Source organism: Xiphias gladius, chromosome 14 (genome assembly GCF_016859285.1).
Source record: "Xiphias gladius isolate SHS-SW01 ecotype Sanya breed wild chromosome 14, ASM1685928v1, whole genome shotgun sequence".
NCBI lineage: Eukaryota > Metazoa > Chordata > Actinopteri > Istiophoriformes > Xiphiidae > Xiphias > Xiphias gladius.
Window position 1 is genome coordinate 24,723,441 of NC_053413.1, and position 23,433 is coordinate 24,746,873.

The 23,433-nt window shown below is 43.1% G+C and overlaps 1 protein-coding gene across 10 annotated transcripts in view; it reads right to left on the reverse strand.

The window, feature by feature from the left end:
- Positions 1–23,433, reverse strand: part of LOC120798511 (partitioning defective 3 homolog) — a 233,714-nt gene that overhangs the window by 85,676 nt on the left and 124,605 nt on the right. For 5 of the 10 annotated variants that reach the window (XM_040142800.1, XM_040142803.1, XM_040142807.1 and 2 more), the window contains 4 exons: positions 21,153–21,200; positions 13,727–13,915; positions 12,763–12,933; positions 7,713–7,863 (listed from right to left, as the gene is read on the reverse strand). In XM_040142800.1, coding sequence (XP_039998734.1) covers positions 7,713–7,863; positions 12,763–12,933; positions 13,727–13,915; positions 21,153–21,200 — 559 coding nt within the window. The remainder of the gene's footprint in view (positions 1–7,712; positions 7,864–12,762; positions 12,934–13,726; positions 13,916–21,152; positions 21,201–23,433) is intronic. The other 5 variants (XM_040142808.1, XM_040142801.1, XM_040142806.1 and 2 more) reach the window with 3 other exon arrangements.

Genomic DNA, 23,433 nt, shown 5'->3' on the forward strand with positions numbered 1-23,433 from the left:
GGGGGGGGGGCTTCTCTGCATCAAAAGAAGGGCAGCTTCAATGCATTATAAAAGCCTTGTGCACAGAGCTCAGGGAGAAGTTTGTTTGTCTTTAGAAAGCATTTGGGCTTTACAGCCAGAGACCTGGAGGTCTAAGACAGGCCTGCTGTTTGTTTCTCATAACCCAACACTGAGGGAATCAATGTCCTACTGAGTGCTGCTGCTTCCAGCCAGTGTGGGTGAATGACCTGATGTAAACGGAGCTGAACGGACGAAAAAAGGGGAGACTGGGTGGTGTGAAAGTGTCAGAGTGTGTGTGTTTGTATTATGTGGGTGTAAAGGTAGTTTAAAAAAAATCCTTGGTCACTGTTGTTACTTTCCTCAAACATTAAAAAGTTACAAAAAGAAAGCTTTTCAGGATTTATTGCACATTGAAATAAGTATTTAGACGTATGCTAAACTACTTTTAAACTACTAATCGACCTACACTAATACCCCAAAGTGACAAAGCAAAAACTGAATTTTAGAAATTTTTGCAAATTTATTAAAAAGGAAAAATGGGAATATCACATTGACAGAAGTATTCAGACACTTCGCTATGACACTTGAAATTTAGCTCAGCTGCCTCCCGTTTCTCTTGATCATATCTGAGATGTTTCCACACCTTGACTGGAGTCCACCTGCGGTAAATTCAATTGACTGGAAATGACTTGGAAAGGCACACACCTGTCTATATAAAAGGTCTCAAAGCTGACAGTGCATATCAGGGCAAAAACCAAGCCATGAGGTTGAAGGAACTAACTGATGATCTCAGAGATAAGATTGTGTTGAGGAACGGATCTGGGGAAATGTACAAAAAAAAAATTCTGCATTGAAGGTTCCAAAGAGCACCGTCACCCTGGCTGAGCTCCAGAGATCCTGTGTGGAGATGAGAGACACTTCCACAAGGACAACCATAACTGCAGTACTCCACCAAACTGGGCTTAATGGCAGAATGGCCAGGTGGAACCCCATCCTCAGTGAAATACACATGAAAGCCCACTTGGAGTTTGCAAAAAAGCACCAAAAAGATTCTCGGATTGTGAGAAACAAGATTCTTTGGTTTGATGGAACCCAGATTGAACTGTTTGGCCTCAAGTCTAAGTATCATGCCTGGAAGAAACCTGGTACCACTCATCACCTGCCCAATACCGTCCCAACGGTGAAGCGTGGGGGTGGCAGCATCATGCTGTGGGGGTGTTATTTAGCAGCAGGAACGTTGAGACTGGTCAGGGTTGAGGGAAAGCTGAACGCAGCAAAGTACAGAGCTATCCTTAATGAAAACCTGGTCCAGAGTACTCAGGACCTCAAACTGGGCCCAAGGTTGACCTTCCATCAGGACAATGACCCCAAGCACACAGTCAAAATAATATCAATATATTATTTTAAGCACAAGGCTGCAAACATGACAAATGTGAAAATGTGTAGGAGTCGGAATACTTTCTGAATGCAATGCATATTACATGTTCACATTCATGCAACTTTATATAGTCCTATCAGTCTGGATAGTGGCATCGTCCCGCGGGTGGAACGGTGGGAGGTAAGAGGATAATGTGTATGCATTGTTGGTGGTGCTTGACTGGTTGATAAAGTGCTGATCAGTAAAAAGGAGAAAAACATTATGACATTCTATCCATAAAACGGCACTAATAAAGGATATATATACAAGTACATCAGATAGAACGTGTCTGCCTGTTCGTAAATTAGCATTGACCCCCAAATACACACTCCGAGTGAGCTGGAGTGTATCGACAAAAGTGTGAGAGTGCATGCCCTTAACAGCGCCAGACCTTCACCAGAACTGTTGCGGTGGTTTCAGAGTGTGTGTATTTGTGCTCCTTTCAGCCCCCTCCCGCTGTGTGTGTTTGTTATTCGCTGTGAATTTGGGAGTTAGGGTAAGCACAGCATGGCCACCTCTCTCTCTCTCTCTCCCTCAGACCACACACACACTCACACACACACACACACACACACACACACACACACACACACACACACACACACACACACACACACACACACACACACACACACACGTGCACTCACAGAAACACTTAATCCCATTTCCCTAAGCAGTCCAATGCACGACACTGAGAATCCCATCAATGTCACAGTTTGAATCACTGCAGTACAATCAACTGGCAGCTACTGAGCAGAAAACCAATGAATCTGTCAACTCACTAGCCTGGTAAAAGGAGAGAAAAAAAAAGCCTCTTTGTTTTAGTGCCAGCACCCAAGGGCAGCAATCTGCCGGCAACAATAGCAGAGCCATGCGGACGGTGCGCACAGCCGGCATCACCTGAGAATCAAACCAATAAACTCACATTATCTGTCCCAGTGGTTGTAATACAGTCATTTCTGATTGAGCTACAGCGGAACAATAGGTGGCATTTCATTTGAGATTCTCTGGGAGCGGCTATTATGACATGCTTTTTTTTGTGCAAAACTACTGAATACTTGAGAACAAAGGGGGAGAATGGCCAAGAGGGAAGAAGGGGGGGGGGGCGATTTTTCTAGATGAAAATGGAGATAGCATGAGGTGAGAATAACACGGGGAGAAAGTCACACGGAGAAGTTTTTTTTTTCCCCCCTCTTTTCATTTTGTCTTGTCGTGGTCTATTTGCATAATTAGTAAGGAGGTTATTGCCAGGGGTGCCGGGCCTTGAAAGCTATAGGCCTGAAGGAATAATTAAGTCGCTCTCTTATCCCTGCCATCTTCAGAGTGCAGAAAGCCAGAAAGTGAGTGATCTAAGAGAGTGCACGGGCCAAAATGCAAGCTGATCTGTTCTGAATGGGAATGGTGGTGTTTTCTAAGAAAGCCTAATGCATGATTTATGTTTCGTGGCGCCCTCCCCTCACGACGAGAGAACAGACTTATTCCAAGCAACTGTGAAACCCCCCCCTCTGCCCCCAAGCACTGACACACACACACACAATTTTATTTATTCAAGGCAGGTTTGATGAGCATGCAAAGCTCTGCTTCGTATTCACGCACGTTCACATCTGGGAGTTGCCAAGTGCAGCTCAGCTACAGGCTTCTACAGCTGGCTTCTGAACTGCAGCAGTGCAGCAGCTGAGAGCAAGAGGGACGTCTGCTTTTCCAGACCATTCCACCGTATTCAAACCGGTCAGGACACAGATGCTGTTTGTGAACCACCGCATTCGTGTTAAGGCACAGGAACGCATTATATCTGGAAATAATAAATTCGCTTGCGCGTTCATCTGCGGTCTTTACAACTCGAGACCACACAAGTAGAAAGTTACGAACCATTCAGCTGGTCCATCATTAGAAACACAAACCGTGCCCCCAAAGCATTGGTCCCACTTGCCAAACTGTATTTTTAAGGGTTGGTTTTGCAAGTTAAATACATAAAATCCCCTGTTCTTTTTATTTATTTTTTTGTAACCAGTTCTCCTGGTATCTAGCCATGCAGATAGTTTTGGTTTTCACCGTCCATGTTTTGAGATATCTCTGAGATTTCCGCCTCCCCCTCAGTACAATCAGAATGACATTCATTTTATTTGTGGCGTTCACTACGTTGACAAATAACATTTTATAAACTTCAGCAGTGACATCTCCGGGTAATCCACAGGGACATGCTGTCAACAGATGTCTCTGGGCTTACTTTCAACTAATGAAACTGTTCCAGTGGGGAGGGGGGGTATAGCATTACATCCATTTATACTGCTTTTGTATTTCTGTGAACTGACAACCTAAATTTAAGTCAGGATAAAAAGTGGGGACCACTATGAAATTTTATGTGGTAAAAATCAAAGAAAATGATGCAAAACCTTCTATTAATATTTATAAAATGCTTATATTATGGTTTAGCACAAAAAAGGGCCATTTTAGATTTAAACTTTCCACTAAATACACTGGAAGAAGAAAAACTTAATCACAGGAACAAGCAGATATGGAAAACATGTTTGGATTTTTTTTTTCTCTTTTTTAATCTGAAGTTTCTTAGATGATAAATTAGCAGACACTTTCCAGGCACAAGGGATCACGTTTTTTTTTTCCTTAATAGGAGCAACTTGTAATACGTAGGTAGGTGTTTCATTTTTCAACTAGCGAACTCATTTAAGGATAAGTCTTTGGTTGCTAACGTGTAAAAAAAAAAAAAAAAAAGCTCACTTAAGGGTGCATGCTGAGGTAAGCATCAAGCAGATGAGTTTAAAACCCAAGCCTGCTGGCCTTCATCCTCTGTGCTTAGCCCACAGTTACAAATTAACAGTTCCAATAAAGCTTTAATCCCCTTCCTTACCCCTCCAATCTCACTTCAACACAAAACCACAGAGTGATGTTCTGAGAAAAAAAAAAAAAAAACATACTGCTTTGATATCTCTAGGTCAAGCCAAGCACGTGGAAAATGATATCTAAGATTACAAACATATCTAAGTTTTATTAACATCCTGATTTTCACTGACTCAGAGGCCGCATGGAGAAGGGAAGATCCAAAATATTCTAAGTTAGAAATTGGTGGTCAGTGAAAAAAAAAAAAAACCCTCCACTGGGCTGATTAGATGATTAATAAGCAGGGAAATGTTTCGTGTCTCTTTCATATTCAGTAATTACATAGTGCACATCCTTCCACGGGCCAACCTCTCTGGTTTCTCGCATCTGGCGTCCCGTTTTTTTTGTTGAGGCTGGTGAAAGATTAGGAGAAAGAGGCTACTCTGGCCACTCTGACACCGTGGTCTCCCTGCTCAGCCCTGCCAATTTGAAGTGAAAGCACAAACACACACACATGCAAGACGATCAAAAAGCAGCAGGTGTTGGTCTTAGATGAGTCAGGAGGGAGGCACTCTGTTTTTTTTGGTTTAATCCTCAGAGGATCAGGGATGGATGTCACTATGTCAGCACTGAGGTGAAGTTATAGCTTTTGTATAATCCGCCCTCTTTCTATTATGGTCGATGGCGATATACTGCTCCACGTTTTGAACAACATTTAATCTTATTTAAGGGAAGATTGAGGGCAGGGGAACAAATACCAATAACAACTCTGCATTTTATCTATTTACCTTTATACCATAACCTTCATTTTCTTCTCTTGATTTGTTCTTCCAACTGCATTCCTTCCTTTATCTTTCCTTTCCTCCTCACCTACTTACCACACCTCTTTATCTTTTTACTTACCTTTCCTCTTTACCAACCCACCTCTGTCTTCCCTCTGTTTGGATTTCTTATAACCTGAGGCTGATTTTGCCCTTTCTACTTACCTCTACTCCTGTGCAAGAATGTACAGTAATAGTGCAACTGGTATTAATTGGCCCTTCTTGTGATGCCCGCAAATACCCCGGAATGTAGAAGCAAGGATTACATGGGAACTATTCTGTCCTCTCCACTGGCTTGAAGGATGAAAAAATGACTGCCAGTACTGTTTGCACTGATTTTAAGGTGTGATTTAGTAATACAGTCCTGAATTAGCTGTCTCTGAGTTACGGTATATATTTCAGACCTCGTAAGCTCTTATATCTCATATATCTCATATATCTCTTCATGTTTTTCGGCTGTTTCTTGCTTTAGGTTCCAGTTTGAAAAGGCAGAAGTGTCTGTCCTGTTTCTAGACTGAACGCCCTCCCTACCGTCAAATCTGCAGATCGCGACTTCAGTTTTATTCTTCAGCTTTCAGGTAATGTCGGTACTATATGTCTGGATATTAGCACTATTAGCACCACATTTAATTAATCCCTCTAAAAAAAACACTGGTTCGAATCATTCAAATATCTATTTTTGCACATTATGTCCATCGGACGGCAAACGCAGGCAGACATGACATAACTTGGATGCATATTTTCGAGATGCGCCCTCAGGTTGCTACTGCTGGAATGGTCGGCTAACTGTAGCTTACATAGCTTGCATACAGCTTTATCTCGAGGTTCCAGCATTTCTCCGTCTACTGATCAAAAACGGGGCTCTTTAAATTCGCTCAGAGCGCAAATCCCCCTCTCTGCGGCCGAGTCGGGGTGTGAACTCTCTGCCATCACTACCACGCGGTTGCCGTTGAATTATTCGCTCGTTTCAGTTTGACCGACGGCTCATTTTCAATCAATTAAAGTGACATTGTGTGACTCCTGCCCGTCATGCAGTGCACTCAGCCTAGTGGCCCAGGCCCACGCAAGGACTCAAGAGGCAGTTGGCCTCCTCTTTTGTTTTGTTTTGTTTTGTTTGTTCTCTTTACAATTTAGAATATTCGTTGCCAGCCCCACTGGACATGCTCATATACGATGGTAGTGCCGTGTTGTATTCAGAGTGAGTTTATGTATTTACCAGCTTTATACAGCAAATTGATCAAGTCCAGCAGTTACAGAGGCATCGGAGTTTTATACAGACGTCAGCTTGTCCGGTCGTGTAATGTGACAATGATTTTCTTCGTCACTGTTGAGCAGACAACTGCTGTATCTCCTGTACATCTGCCTTGTGCTTTCACCCCAAACCCTGTACGCTCATTATAGCCCCCCGTTGTTTGTTAAGCATGGATGAACGCAGCCACCGTGGCAGCAGCGTGCTGGAACTTCACCTATTAACACTTCCTCTGTCACTTCGCAAATCAGACTTTTTTTTTTTTGTTTTTGTTTTTTTTTTGTTTACACTAACTACAGTGTCAGGTCGCCAATTTACATGAAAGGAAAACAGTTCACACTCTCACATTATGTTGCATTGATTAATGAGGTAGCGCTGGTAGCAGCTAATTTGAAAGACAGATTAAAAGTTGGAGTACCAACTCTTCCAACTCTTCCTCTGCTTAATTAATTTACATTTAAGTTGTTTTGTGGACGTTCTTTTCTGCACTGGCTTGCCGTAAATCAGCAGAAGAAGAGGTCAAAGTATTTATGTGCCCCCCAAATCAGACGGATCATTTTGGCATTTTGAGAAATGCAAATAAAAAAAAAACAACTGCAGAGGATAAAATGTACGAAGATGGTTCGGTCATTTCGTGCTTTCTTGAATTTGACACAGGCAAACCGAGCAGTTACACCATTTGTGGTACAGAAGCCCTTCTTTGGTTTTAGGCGACTTCACCACCTGTCCCTCAATCATGCAAGTGCTATACACACGCAATCCTGTACAGATGCAGGCAAATCTTTCACACACAGACACAAATATGCTTGCTAATCTCCCGCACTTAGTCCAACACGCACTCACTTCCAAGCCGCCTCAGAGCTGGTTTGAGCAATGACAGATAGGTCATTTAGAAAACACAGAGTCACAAGCATGCAAACTACCAGACGCGTACATAGGCGCTCTCAGAGAGCGCACGAAGCAAACACACACGGAAAAAGAATCAATCACTAGCGGGACATCTGGGGGGGACAGTTTTTCATCTCCGTATCTCTCTCCCTGACATTTTCCAAGACATTAAAAGCCACTGAGTCTTGACAGGAACTGAGAGCAGATGACACAGTTAGCCTGTATTCTGTCTTGACAAAACCTGGCAGGTCAGATTATAGAATCTACCAGGGAAAACACAGAGTAGCAAAAGGGAAATACTGTAAATGCTGCACTTGTATTCTAAAACTATTCTGCTACCCCCTACTATTCTTATAGTGTTTGTATACATGATTAGAGTCTTTACTGATGTTCACCAAATAATACTTAGCACAGATACCAGTACAGTACAGTCAGGGGCAACTTGATGAGAACTACTAGCAAAAAAAGGAATCACTCACAACAAAAAATATGTCAGTCTTACCTATTGTGCGTGGCATCATGCCTTGTCGTGGCATCAAGTTGTCATCAAGACCCTCCAGGCCACCGTACAGGGAGTGGGAGATTCGGCGCTCGTGGTCGTCCAGAGAGGTGTTCGTAGTCTGCTGGGGTCCCAGTGGGCTCCCTGGTGTCTCCTGATCGAAAGAGGACTTGGAATTAAAACAATTATCATATTTCAAATCTTTGTTCTTCTAAAGTCGAGTAAATAAAAAGGTTCCTTCTTCGGCTATGCACTGTGCAGTGTATTTTCTCTGATTATGCTCATAAGGCTTTGTAGATTTTAGACTGTTCCGGCCTCTGTGTGGTTACTTGTGGATGCAGCAGCAGTTAGCAACAGCTACCTTTCATCTCTTTTGAGTAGTTGAACCATTTGTGAAGTGCTTTGAGAAGGCACGGGCATACGTGCTCAAAAGGAACAAATAATCCTTGTCTCTGAGTAGGAAGACAGGGATTAATGCGCTAAACCTCCTCTCACAGTTATAGCGAAGTCCAAAACAGAAAATATTCAAGATCTATACACAAACCTGAGGGAAAAACAAGCAAGAGTCAAACTAACACTAGATAAAGTTCAGAAAATGAGGCAGAAGGGAATTAGCCGTGCTAACATTTGCTAGAGAATCATGGATGGACACGAGGGCAAATATCCACGCTAATGCTAGCAGTGTGATAAATGAGGATGGATTTCCAATAGGCTGTTGAGCCACAAGCTGTTAGCCAGATAGCCTCCCCCCTGCAGGGGAAGGTTAGCTTGCTAGCACCTCGACATTTCCCTTAGGACCTGTGATGACACTCTCTTGTTTGCCGGACAAATAAACCATTTGCTAGCCCCGTCACCCCTAAACACTCAACCACGGCCTGAGAAGATCTGTCTGTGTGTGTGTGTGTGTCTTGGCCCTCATTGTTTGTCCATCGGATCGTTGACTGTATTGATTTGCTATGGTTTCTGCATCTATTGCTAAAGGTGATGTCAGCTCTTGCCATAAAGATGACCATCATCACCGACATCGCATAACGAGCGATAACACTATAACGCTCGGGTCAATACTGCAGCCAAATTACCCCAATCAATGACTGTAACTATCTGGGCTGGGATTCAATTTTGGCAGAAGGTCTTTGCCCAATGATCCTTTCAGCTCACTAAATGCTTGAGGTGCCGTAATAACCACAGCAGAATGGATTCTGATGTCAACAAACAAGCTCCGTTTACAGGAGAATACATATGTGGCCACGACAGGAGGTTGGCAAAAGTGTGGCGTGTAATGAAATGGATTTCAGATTAGAAGGCCGCTTGTTCAAGTTTCCGGAGTAGAAACAACCACCAATTAGCTTTTCTCTACGGTAGAAGATCCACAACTTAGGTAAAAGTATCAGTACCACAATGTATCAAAAGAAGTATTTAGTATTCGTCTAGTATAAAGTATTTCAGGAAATTGTCCTGAGGTATCAAAATGGAGATGGCGGTGCATTTACCTGCGAGCCGCATTTAAATTTGGTAGTCGGTTCCCGTGGAGCCACATCTAAACTTTATGAACTGTTGGGTGCATTATTCTATAACCACATGCAATTAATGAGATGATCTGCCACACCGTTAAAGTCCTAATCTCGGGATTGTTTCAAGGAATTTGGTCATTTCTACAATGACAGTTAAATAGAATTTAAAAAATGTATTTCTCCACTAGAATTACTTGCTCTGAAGTGTGGAAAACGTGATATTTACTACGGGGGTGGGGATACACTGGAGAGTTAAGATGAATGAACCCAGTATTTCTGAAACCCTGACAGAAGGCCTTAAGATGATCGAAGGCTTTGAATAAAAAAGCTTAATATGCAAACAAACTGAAGACTCTAGCTTTCAAATAAATGTGGCAAAGTAAAAATACTGTATTTTCGTCTGGAATGTCTTATAATGAACGTATAAAGTAGCATACAGTGGAAATATGGCAGTATCAAAAAGCAGTTCAAAATTGAGTTAATTAATGTATTTACTTTGCACCAGTGCTGCCCTTGAGCAAGGCATTATAACTGCTCCAGTAGAAACCTGTACAGCTCTTTGTTTATCAAACAACACAAAAAGGGCTGACACAGGTTCAAGAAAAGCCTCTTGTCAGACTAACACATCTTCTAATATCTAATAATCTAATATATCTCATAATGTTCCATTATGCACTAAAGGTGAAAAAGAAATAAGGCCATTCAGTGGACAAACGAAATGACTTGAATCACAGCTGACTGAACAAATAGAAGCTACACACGGGTACAACAGACCTTCGGCGGAAAGAAACTAAATTCTAAGGTCGACATATGGTGCAGTGACTGCCGGCATACAGCTTCTCTTGACTTTAAATTAGACAGTTAATGAATTGGCCAGCTGAGAGGCCGGGGTGAAACACCTCAGTAGTAGTCGAGGGGATTCGCCATACGGAGGGCGCATCGACAAATCACACCGCCGCTCATTGCATATTCAGTCTGATAATTGAGCTCCGGGAAGGTCTCGATCCCATCAGGTGCCAGCGGTGATGAGGAAGTCAGATGCTCTGGGCTCACTGTGTTTCTATGGGGATGGAGGAAGGAGCGGGAGCTGCCGGGCCTGGGATTTATGCAGAGGCAAACATTTGGGATTGATTGGAGATTGGTTGTCAAGGGATGGAGACATGGGGAGGAAGGTAAATACAGGATTATTTGATCCCATATGTCACTAAATGTCAAAATGAGTCACAGCCCTCAACCTGTAGTAATTAGGCATTACTGGATTTCGACATATATTTGATGGACAGCTGGTTATGAGGTATTAATCTATAGTGACTCTATAGGGACGTTCTAGATCTGCTCTGTGCAATCTCTTTGACTACGAGTGCATTACATTTTTTTCTTTCCTCCTCTCTGCCTGTCTTGGACACTATTTCTTGGAAACAGCCAGACACTGGGAACAGCCTCAGGCCATGCCTCCAGCTCTACATGTGAAGATTGACGAGACTCCCTGTGCTCAAATTTTATTCATCCACCAAGCTCTCTGTGAAGTCTCACTGCCTTGCCATGTCCGCAATACACACGCATACACACAAGGTGTCTTTATGCAAACGCACACGCCGAAAGATCCTTGAAAATAAATGCGTACATGCATAAGCTGGATGTACAAAAGCACAAACGACGCAGTTACACAAACATACGCATGCAGGGGCAGACGTGCACACGCACGGGGACGCACAAACGCACAACACACCTCCAGGGCTCAGCCTCTGCTTTCAATTACCAGTAGGACCAAGGGGAAATCAAAAGTTTGACACACCGGGTTGGAAAAAAGAGAGCAGGGGAAGCCAGGCGGTGCCAGAGGCGTACGCGTGCACACAGATGTGCGCGCCTACACGGAGACGCAAAGCAGTGGTGCGCGCAGACTCAGCCTCAGCTTTCAAGCAGGCGACAGGCCAAGGTGCACAGAGAATGTAAAAACACGACACTGTGGAGAGGAAAAAAAGTTGTGTAGCCTTTTGTTTATTTTTTTTCTCGCTCCGGTTGCCTCAAGGGAGGTGTGTGTGAGTGTCTGTGTGTTTGTGTTTGTGTGTGGGAGGGGTTGGTGAACTACTCTGACCTGATTACTTACTTTTATTTCATCAAACAATTCCTCGTTGCTCATAAGGGTATTTCCCAGTGGTTTGCTTTGGATTGTGTTGTATATTTATCACGGAAAGGGTCTTGCTGAAGTTGTGCCTAACAACTCCACTCAAGTGTCTTTTTTAAGACAGCAGTGTCAGAGGAAATCCATTTATTTGCGGGAACACAAACACACACATGGAAACTTTAATCACAGCCACTTTGATCCTAATAAGATCAGAGACAACCCGATTCCTGAACATTTTGAGCAGAGTTATTAAGTTAAGTATGTCGCAATGTCGTAACGGCACTACCGAAATAGACTGGATAGGATAAAATGGCCGTATCATTTGTTATCAAATCAAAAGCCCTGCAGACTGAAACAGAACACTTCTTGACCAAACTGCAATCTGGCTCTCATACTGTATTTTTTAGAATTAGAAAAACGTCGCTACAAATCGGAGGGTACTCGGACGTCCGCACAGAGCCAAAGCGTACACCCTCTGAGGACGGAATTTATGCCACTTGGACCCTAAGGGACCCTCGCAAACCCTCACGTACGGAAAGTATAACGGTGGCCGTAGGGGTTGACACTCGACGCTACAGTACAGCGGCCGTAACGTGCAGCTCTGAGGTGTGTATGTGTGAAACTCGAGTGTGAAGCAGGCCACTTGCTGCAGGAGGGTCATATGTGCTCAGTCAGGGTAAATAAAAGAATGAATCATTATGTTTACAAGTGCAGCAATAATTCCATACTGACCAATCAAGACAATAATCTGAGTCAGTGGTTTATGCCAGTCCTAATTTCAACGTGGATTTCATTTTCATTGTGGTGTCGATGTTTTACTTAATTGGTTCAGTTTTCAAGAACATTTTGACAAAGCTACACAGTGGCGTACTGGGCATATAACACTGGACACCTGCGAAAGATAGTTTCGGTAATAACGTTAATGGCCTTAATATTCTCCAATGCTTGTTTTCACTTCTAAGAAGTTCACATAATGTGGTTTAACTAGGCAGTGGCTTAAAACCTATGTGACCACTTGTGCTGCCTGCCCTAATGGACTTTCTTTGCAATGAATGCTTTGAGTAAAATCCTGATAAAAAGACCAGAACTACAAGGATATGATCCTGTTTATGTAACAGCATCATTTCATAAGGTATACGTGCTCGTTTTTTTAGTAGCTTATAGACCGTATTGATCTGATAATGCAGACTCCAAATATGACATTACTCAGGTTAAGTTATCAGAGAAAACATCAGTTTAATTAGCATTTTCTCTTTCGGAGAACTGTATTAATCAGACTAATACAGATATACTACATTCACAGTAATTATATATTAACTGGACAACAATAAGCTCAGAGATAAGACAACTGGCGCGGCCAAAATGCCAGTCGAACACCCCCGAATTCATCAAATCCATCTTTCACCTTGTTCCTTACCTCATTTCTTTTGGCCACTCGTCTGGCCACAATAAGCTGGATCATCCCACGTTTGTTGCCTTCCGTCGACATGGACTTGCGGAGCGTCTCCATGGCGTCTTGGTTGGTTTTGCCCAATAGCGATTCCCCGTTGACGGCAATCAGCTGGTCGTTCACTCGAAGCCGCCCGTCCTGTTGGTGGATAAGGAATGACACATAAAAGTGTATCTTTTGGTGCTGAAGCTCCTCTTAGCACAGAAAAGGTTTATTTTTCCAACTACCAAACAGTTCATGGTGTGTGAACAAAAAAAGCAGTAATAGCTCCAATTCAGCAATAAGATTGATGTAATCTAATAGTCTAATAGTCTCACTCTCAGAGTGTATCCTGTTTCTATTCATGATCTAATCGCTTACAGAAGTGTGCTTTTAAGTCCATTATCATGTGCCGTCAACACAAGCGTGTTTGTTTGAGAAAACAATCAAGTTGAAAGTCTACTGAAACTGACTGCAGCACTAGAGACAGCAACAGATTATATCACAGATGTAGCTTTTCTTCATAGTTGCTGAGAAACAGAAAAGTCATTTCACTTCACTTTCCCCGTTAGGCAGTTAAACCACTGGAGGCCCACAAAAGCACGATTTTCAGCTGGTGTGCAGTTGCTTCTCTAGGCCTGGTATTTGTAAAATGGTATTTAGGATTCAAAACTCTTCAAGCAGCTGCACGGAAAAATGTTTCAAACTCAATTCTACACATTCTACATGTAAAGGTGGTGCCACAGCCTAAGGACCAGATACCCACATTAATAGAAACTGTTCATAGAAAACACAGATTCTTGAGAAGATGTTAGGTCATATAGATGCTACTACAGCAAACAGTCTTCAATGAGATGAGAGCCTTCCTAGAAGATACAGATGCCACGCTTTTAAACGTTTCTTTCATCTTTCTGCTCGAACCCTCCATTAATTACAGCAGGGAGTACCGCACCTTGCAGGCTGCCCCTCCATTGATGATGGATTTGACGAAGATACCCAGGTCAGCATGGTTCTCCTTGGAGCGGTTGCCTTTGACGCTGACACCCAGACCCGCTGAACCCGAGTCACTGAGGGGGATCTCGAAGGTCAGGAACTCCCTGGTCCCATCCGGAGTGAGGACCAACTCATCCTCCTCTGTCTTCTTTGAGAGAGTCAACAAAGAGGGATGGATTTAAAACTGAGATTCCTTAATGTTCACAACAAGACCTGCCTACCTAAAAATAACCCTTTACCCAACCAGCAAAAACAAAAGAACTTGATATGTTGTAATCCTGAGGCCATAAGGACACGGTTGCCATCTAAATACAATTAAATGCTCCTAACATAATACATGCTTAATTATACAGAGCAAAAAACATTTCATGCATTTTATTTTCTAGCCAAAAGCAGCAGCAAAAAAAAGCCCCTTCAGCCTTGCGGGGCTTTCACCATGTTCCTGTGGGTTAGCCACGGGGCCAAAGTTAAAGGGACATTCATTTGACCACTTGAGGTTAATGAAAAGTGCCTGCACATAAATTGCAGCAGGGCAGATAGCGGGGAGGGAAATTAGAGCACGAGCTCATTAGCTAAATCAGATATATTAGTCTTAAACAGACCAGAGCTCCTAAGTGTTAAATCAGGTACTTAGTTTAAGCAGGCAGGGACTTATGCTCTATAATCAATGCACAATGCTCCGCTCATCAATATTAAAGCATGTAGGTGGTTGTTAAAACTTTTCAGAAAGTATCAGCCTGAAATTAGAATCGGATTTGATCAGAATCAGGATGGGATGTCGTTGGCTTTGGTTTTCTGTGCTGAAGAATCAGAGAATGGCTGAACCAGTACCGGCGGACAGTCAAAGTAGGGCAGGGTGATGAAGATTGATCAGAATTGATTCATAAATACGTGAAGCTCCTGATTTCCATATGAAACAGATACAGCCTGTGTTGTGTGCTTTTGATGTGTGGCCTGAAGCTAGTTTTTAAATCAAAACTTCTGAATCCTGAATCTCTCAGGTCAACCAATCAGAGTCCAGTGGAGTCATCCCTGCCGGGTTACATTACAAATCTGTCGCTTCATGAAAATCACAACCAAACCGATGAGGCACAATGACAGCATTCCTGGCTAAACAAACACTTCCGTGTGTGTCGAGTCGCTGGAGCTGCTTAAGATTGAAAGCTTTCCAGCCACAGACAAGAAAGTAAGGCATGATGCACAACAATGGTAGTTGGAGAGATTTTACTGTGAAGCAGCTGCAGGTAAACAACAATATGTTCAAGTCTAGATTAAAAACCAAGGCTAGATCAAGCCTGGATTAAAAACCTGTCGCTTCAGAGAAGTTGGTCTCAATCCACGCTTGTACATCTGTCAGCAAATTATTGCTTTTGATGTAATATCACTGATTAATGTTGCTTTTGTCTGCTTTTTAAACTGAAAACTATCGATTTCCATAATCTTTATTTGAAACAACTACAGCACCAACTTGTATGGACAAGCGTAGGAAATGTACAAAACTAAAAATATTTTACAGCCTTTCACATGTCATATTCCCATGTCAATATCCATAACAATGATCACAAACAGATATTTGTTTTTGTTTTTTTAATCAAGCAGCCCTACTGAATTAATGACTACTGCCTGATTTGGGACAAGTACTGAATATACAGTAATCCTTCAATAAAAGACATAGTCTAAATGTGACCAAAGGTTTGTCTTATAGTTGGATTAAAAATGCCACAGAGGTGGTTAACTAACTGAAACTGTCTTTTCACACTTTATCTCAAGTGTAATTCTTTATCTTGAAAAAAAACCAAAACTCTATAAACCTGGAGTTTTCACCTGGCCTGTGACGCCAAGTGCGTCAAACAGGTAGTAGACTTCCCGGTAACCCTGCATGAACACAGAAGCCTAATTGACATGCTGAGTGCTCTCCCTCTCTCTCTCTCTCTCTCTCTCTCTCCCTTCCCCTCCACAACAGGTGCTTCTCGCACTGTTCCTCTATATTCATTCTCCCTCTCTGTGCGAGCTCAACAATAAAAAGCTATTCTCTCTTGCTTGTTATTTGACAGCTGTCCCCTGAATAGATGGGTGCGTGCACGCTCGCGCCTGGCAATTATTGTGCACGCCTAATGAATTCAATCATGAGGCTCGGTGTCAGCATGTCATTAGCCCTCTTTGTTTGCTGGGAGAGAGATGGAATTGCTCTGGGTGGAACGGAGAGGGGAGAAATTGGGATGGAGGGAGAGGCAGAGGGGAGGAGGGCAAGACAAGGATGTACGGGGTAAGAAGGAAAGGGAGGGAACAGAAGGAAGGAAGGAAGGACGGAAGGAAAGGGGGAAGATAAAGGACGAGCAAGCATGACGAGCACTGTCAGGGTGTCTGCATGTTTCAGGGAGATAAATAAATACTACCTGGAATAAATTTGAGACATAATTAAAAACGAAGCAGGAAAAAACAGCCAATTTGATATGAGACAGGACTTATGGAAAGTGCTGAGGAATAATAGCACATAAGACAACAGGAAATGTATTCATTTGGGACCTAAAGTCAAATTCATTCTGTCTGGAATTAAATTTATGGCTAATCAAAAAGTGACCGACGACGACTTAATGCTCTTAAAACTTCTAAGCATTATCACTGCACTGTTTTACACTCGTCAGCTCGGGATCGGGATGTCCGCTAGGCCAACCGTTACTCACGGCTCGTCTCGACAGTCTGCGAGGCCAACGTCAATGCTAGCTCAAGCGGCTGAAGTGCGGCGCCGACGCCTGTATCTCTGGGGGTCGCCGCTACTGTTGACGCTCAGCGAAAGACGGTTCAGCGAGACGCAGGAAAAGAAAAAGGACTCATTGTGACGTCTGAAAAAGCTAGAAAGTCTTTTTGCCTTTCAAAAAGACAAGAGAGTTGCAAGTCTAGCTCGTCACATCGTGTAATTTAGTGGTTAGTGGTCCGCTCAGTAGTTTTCACGCGTGGCAGCTGTCAGAACCTTTCACTCCTGAACACATCAGATCCCTGTTTCATGATTATTACATTGAATCTTCTGACAGAAAATAACAAACACAATATTGGCCAGAAAAATCCAAATTGGATATATTCCTCAATTTGTTCATCCTTAGACTTTAAAGTACAGCTCACTGCGTTTAAGACATTTTCAGAGTTTTTAAAGGGCTTGAATGATGAGAGAGGAAAGAGAGAGGATGAGGATTAAAATAAAATAAAAAAATTAAAAAAAAAACGGGCAGAAGAGGGAGGAAAGAAAACACAAAGGAGGAGTTGAGCGGAGGTGAAGGCAGGCAGGAAAGATGAGCCGGAAAGGAGGGACAGAGATGAATAGAGCGCGGGTGAAAAGGCGAGGAGCCGAAGAGAAAAGGGTGAAAAGAATGAGAGAGCGCGAGCATGACAATGACGGAGCGAGCGAGCGAGGAACTGTGAATGAAAGGCAGACAGAATGAGATGAATCCATGTGGAACACAAAAGGAGACAGACATTGCCACCTCTCACTGTACGCCTGAATCTCTCTCTCTCTCTCTCTCCCTCCATCTTTTTCTTTCTCAACCTCCCACCTTTTTTCACCTATTTATAACTGCTCTCTACTTTCTTTCACTTTAAAAAAAAAAATCTCCCTCTGCTCAGTTTCTTTCTTTCTTTGCCACCTCCCCCGTCTCACCCTCGTTTTCTTTCTCTAGCTCCCACCATCTCTCCGTCTCCTCCCTTCCACTCTCTTTTTTTTCTTCTCCCCATTTGTTTCTGATTGTATGCCTATGCAAAGCCTGGTAAATTTGAAGAGCAATCATTTTCTCTTTGTCACCAAGATGGCGTTTGTGCCACACGAAAAATGAGCTTTTTGAAGACAGCCGAGTAGATCGATCTCGGAACGCCGGCCTTGCGTTTTAGTGTGGACAAGGTAAACGCGGCTTTCAGAGAACCTAATGCACAGAAAGAGCAAAAAGAAGAGGAGATTTTGCGGCTTTCTTGTTGTTCACGTGTTCACATACAATATCTTTCACCTTTCCTTTCTTCTTTCTCTTAATCTTAGCCCGCCTCCTTTCTGTCACGTCTCCTTAGACAACCCCTCTCCCTCCTTTTTCTTGCTTCCACCCCTTGGTCTCATTTGCCCTCAACCCCCGAACCCCTCGGCACCTGCAGCGTGTGTCTCGCACCCTCCGAGCTTCCGCCCGTCTCTCTGTATTCTACAGCGCGAGTCCAACTTTGGCGTCGGGCGAAATCGAACTCGTCCTCTTTTGCGCTTGCTTCTTCCTCACCACGCTCACACACTCCCCCTCTCCTCTGAAACAATTAGCGGATCGACGGTGTGGACTCTGCTCTGGCCAGAGAAACCTGTTGATCTGATGGCACCTGGGAAAGAGGCAGTGAAGGGTGTAATTGGCCGAGGGCAGTCAGGCATGGAAGGCACCGTTGGCCTCCTACTGCTGCACAATCTATCTCTTCTTATCCACACTCTCACCCTCTCTCCCCATTCCTCTCTTACTTGCTATCACTGGATTTGCCACTCCTATTCTCACCCTGCTCTCCTATACCTCCCTCTTCATTCCGCTGCCCCCCCCCCATGCCAGCTACGCTAAATGGCCAAAAGTATGTGGACACAGCTACCCACACCTGTGTACCCTTGGGTCCGGGTCTGTTTTTCATGATTCGAGCTACCGTGTTCGAATGATGGAAACTCCTGACTTTTTTCCTCTATTCGCCTCTTTTTCTATTTCTTCCCCGTCTTACCCTCGTATGCCCCCCCCCCCTTCTCTCGATCTCTCTGACACGTTTCGCTGTAGCTCCGTGCTGACAGACCATGAATATCAAATACCTGTGCGATCGACGGAGCTGAGACTGGCACAGCGTGGAGGAAGAGAGGAAGGCAGGTGTGTGTGTGTGTGTGTGTGTGTGTGATAGAGTAAGCAAGTGACAGAGAGAGCGAGAGAGACAGAGGGAGGAAGCAGGTTTATGTGTGTCTTATAGGTGGATACGTGTCAGTACAAACACACAAAAGCAGCGTGTGCCCTCACTGACAATGTCATCCTCATATACTGTGTCTGTTCCTGCACACACCCCTTCCGCTGCCAACACACACACACACACACACACACCACAGACACATGAGTATAAAGCATGTAGGGGAAGAACTGACTGACACAAACACACGCATACAGTTGCACTTCTCACTTGCTGCCCAGAACTATTCAGCTGCCCTCTTCTAGCTCTCTCTCCCGCTCCCTCCCGGACAGTCAAACACAATGAGGCTCGCCTCTTCACAGCTCCACGGCCCCCACTAGAAACCATTTATAACCTCATCCAACCCCGAGCAATTACACCAGCAGCTGCTCCCAGTCACTCCACGTATGCGCGCGCCGGTGCGCGAGTGTACTTTTCGTGCGAATGCGGTGGCGGCGTACGCGCATCTGAGGTATCGTGTGCCCGCGCGAAGTTCGCCATATGGCTCGTGAGTTTTTGAGCTCGTAATGTGTAAAAGCCTCAGCCATCGTCTATGAAACCGTATACTGTGAGAACGTGTGTGGAGTATGCTGTATGGGTGGCTGTAATGTGTTGGTGTGTGTGTGTGTGTGTGTGTGAGTGTGTACAGGCCAGGTGGCAGCTTGAAACATCACTTTAATTAAGCTGGAGAGCCTGTTCTGTGGGAGAACGGGCCTCTCTGATTGACTCATATGTGTCGCCAGCAGGCCGCTACAGAACACAGAAAACAGCATCGAGCCTGCTGCCGCAGAGCTGCCGCTATTAATCACTGTGGCTATCCTGCTGCACTAATAATGATACCAAGTTATGTAACTTCAGAAATGGTTCCCTGTTGTGTTAAAAACTCTACGCCGTAATGCACCCGATGCACACATTGTTAGAATTTTGTTGGACTTGAGCAGCATTTTAATGACGTAGCTGGTCGGGGTGGGGCGATTTTTAACTGCTTCAGCATTGGATTGTTTAATCGTATTTTAGAGCATGATAATGCGTTTCTTTGATGTACATCTTAATCTGCAGAGTAAGTAGTAATTGTCGCTGTTGAATGAATAATGCGGAGTAATTGCCGTCTGAAATGCGGTGGATGGGAGTGGAGGTGTAACGCAGCATAAATGCAAAAATATTCCACGGCAAGTAACAGTCTCCTGAAGTGAGCTGCTGTCATGGACGTTTGGGATGAAAACTGTTGAAACACATGGTCTTAACCTTGACTATTGCACCGATACAGTCGACGCGGTGTTTTGTTGTTGTGTTTTTATATGAAGCTTTTAACATATGAGTTGGGCTTGGATGTTTAAATGGAATAGAGCACAAAAGGACTCCCACTCAGTGGTAACAGATTTGATAGCTATGTAATAAGGCTGCAAAAGGGAATCATTTATGATTACGCTGCTTTTGTGCTACATTATACTACTTCAGCAGTCGTGGGGTGGGCACAGACGATAGCGAAGATGCCTAACGCACTGACAATACTGTGCTTTTGCTAATTTAGGCTTACAATTATCATGCACCATGACCATGACCATGTTGATGCTGAACTGCAAATGGAGTAGTGTTGTATTAACGCAGGGGCTATGATGTCATATAATGTGTTAGCTGCATTAAAAAACAGACATGTTGTGCAGTGACCATACTATCCCACACAATGCCACCACAACTACACTATAAACCTATTATACACATACAACTTAAAGAGTTTTGATATATTTATGCCGTGTCAAGCACAGCCAACGCATGGGTCTGCTATGCCAAACGCTATATCACAGCATCAAGAAAAACCTTCATCGTTACACTGCGACGTGCTAACAGATTGCTGCTTCACAACAACTCTGTGTGCCGAGAGGAGAGGAAACATGCACGTGTGATAGATAGCATCTTGGCACGGTGTTGCCGCAGCATTACTGCTGCCACCGCTGATGGCTTTTCAACACAGCATTGCAGTAATTTTCCATAAGCCCGTGTGACTAATGGCGTAAACAATGGAGCCGAATGTTCACGTTATGGGTCCATTATGGAACTATCAGGGCAGGCATGTAAAGATGGATGCCTTTGATCAGCGCTCGCTTGTGGAAGCCAGGTGGAGGGAAGAAGATTTGCGTCTTAAAGTGTGTCTTAAGTGTGTGTGAGAGGAAGAGAGGAAGAACGGAGTGAAATAAAGAGATGAAGAGGAGTAACAAAGACAGAAACGAGAGAAAAGCTAAGAAAATTTAACAGACACGAGGGTAAGAGCTGTTCAGAAAGAGACAGAGAAAACCCACCAAAGTGTTCGGTTTCTACAGACCATTGGCAAAGCAATGAATTGATTAAATGACTCCCAGACTGTTTGTTCAGCCACCCAAAGTATCTCATTTGCCTCTGATGCCTTTTTCCCCTAAACAGCATAATCACCCAAGCTGATGACGTCATGCAGCAGTTACCTCAATCAGCCAATGGGGTTTCCCGGCTATCACCGGCTGCCTTGGATGCTAAAGGGAGCAGTCAGAGTCAACAAGTTAGACACAAGAGCCCCTTAGATAGAGACCACTTACTGGCAATAAGTCAACACAGGGAAGGTGATGAGGAACATCTGAGCCCAGAAAATAGAGTGAGGTATTTACATGGAAAGTTAAAGGTCTAAAAGTCGTGGCTGATGGGTTCAAATACGCAAATGCACCTAAAGATTTGCTGATGTTATAATGAAACAAGTAGAGATTTGCTTTGCTGTGCCAAAGTACCTGTACCAGTACAAAAATCCAGAGTGTCAACCAATTAATGACAGCCTCTGGTGGACTGCTGTAAAAACGTGGGTGATTTCTGGGTCACTGGAGCGATTTCAAGAAGCAAGTGTTTTTTCCACTTCAGTTATTGCCTTTTTTTCTGCCGTGTAACCCTCACAGGATGAGTCATGCCATGCCAATCTCAAAAACCCCAGCTGTAGTGGCAGCAAAGCTGCAGGTCTACAGTCGTATTCTGTACGTATTATACTCTCTTGGCTTTTTTTTTTTTTTTACCAATTGCACTTTTCTTAATTGTAAAAAGAGATGCAAAATAGAAGGAATAAAAACATTACAGAAACAAAAAAATCTACAGATATAACTGAGTTCCATTAAGCCATATTAGGCCCAGCGTGTTACCTCGACTGAAATCTATTTTCTTCTTTCAACTCCATCTTTAAACACCAACTTTGACTATTTTTGCAAGCAGCCCGAATGGACAGTCTACTATCAATATGATGAGTGGCACAAACACACTTCTTCTTACTGTGTGCCTTACACACTACGGTGCATTTGGAAAATATTCAGACCCCTTCACTTTTTTCACATTTTGTTATTTTGCAGCCTTATGATATTTTTGTATTAAAAATAATATATATACACATTTAAAAAAAAATATATATATACATATACACACACATACATATACACACACACACATATGTGTGTATATATATATATATATATATATATATATATATATATATATATTATATATTATATATATATATATTATATATTATCAATCTACAGTCCCCTTATCAATCTACACTCCATATCCCATAATGACAAAATGAAAAAAAGAATTTTTTTTATTTTTTTTTTTTTTTTATAAATAAAAAATGGGAATATCACATTGACAGAAGTATTCAGACCCTTTGCTATACCACTTGATTTTTAGCTCAGGTGTCTCCCGTTTCTCTTCATCATATCTGAGATGTTTCCACACCTTGACTTGAGTCCACCTGCGGTAAATTCAACTGACTGGACATGATTTGTAAAGACACACACCTGTCTATATAAAGGTCTAATAGCTGACAGTGCATATCAGAGCAAAAACAAGGCCTTGAGTTCAAAGTAACTGCCTGCAGAGCTCAGAGACAGGATTGTGTCAAAGCACAGATCTGGGGAAGGCTGCAAAAAAAAAAAAAAAAAAAAGTTCTACTGCTTTGAAGCTTCCCAAGAGCACAGTGGCCTCTATAATTCTTCGATGGAAGAAGTTTGGAACAACCAGGACTCTTCCTGGAGCTGGCTGCCCGGCCAAACTGAGCAAATGGGGGGGGGGGCTTGGTAAGAGAGGTGACCAAGAACCTGATGTTCAGTCTGGCCTTGTTCCAGAGATCCTGTGTGGAGATGGAAGAAACTTCCAGAGGGACAACCCAAAAATGAATTTAAACTATTTTAGCATAAGGCTAAAGAGACTAAGAAATGTGAAAAAATGAAAGGGGTCCGAATACTTTCCGAATGCACAGTATGTGTGGTCTTGCTTTTATCTATGTATCTTTGCATATTGTTACTGTGCAAGTTGTCGAGATTCAGTATGTCTTCAATATGTCTCTCTCAACACGTCCCTCTGGCAGGAAATTCTAGTTCACTGAATTTAAATGCTTCTGACTCTGACACTATCAGTCTTAATAGTGATGAAATGATTACTTTGTTGATCAGCAAGAAGTTTGATCAATAAATTAACATGCAAGTTTTTTATCGAACAAAACTGGCAAACACTCGCTGGTCCCAGCTTCTAAAATGTGAGGATTTGTTTCTTTGTGATGGTTCATATCTTTTTTAGACAGTTGGTCGGAAAAAACAAACAATTTGAAGACATTACCTTAGGCTCTGGGAACCTATATGACCAGCAATTTTCAGCACTTTCTGAAATTCTTTAGACTAATTGATTAAAGTGAAAAATGATCAAGAGACAAATAAAGAAATGTTCATTATTTGC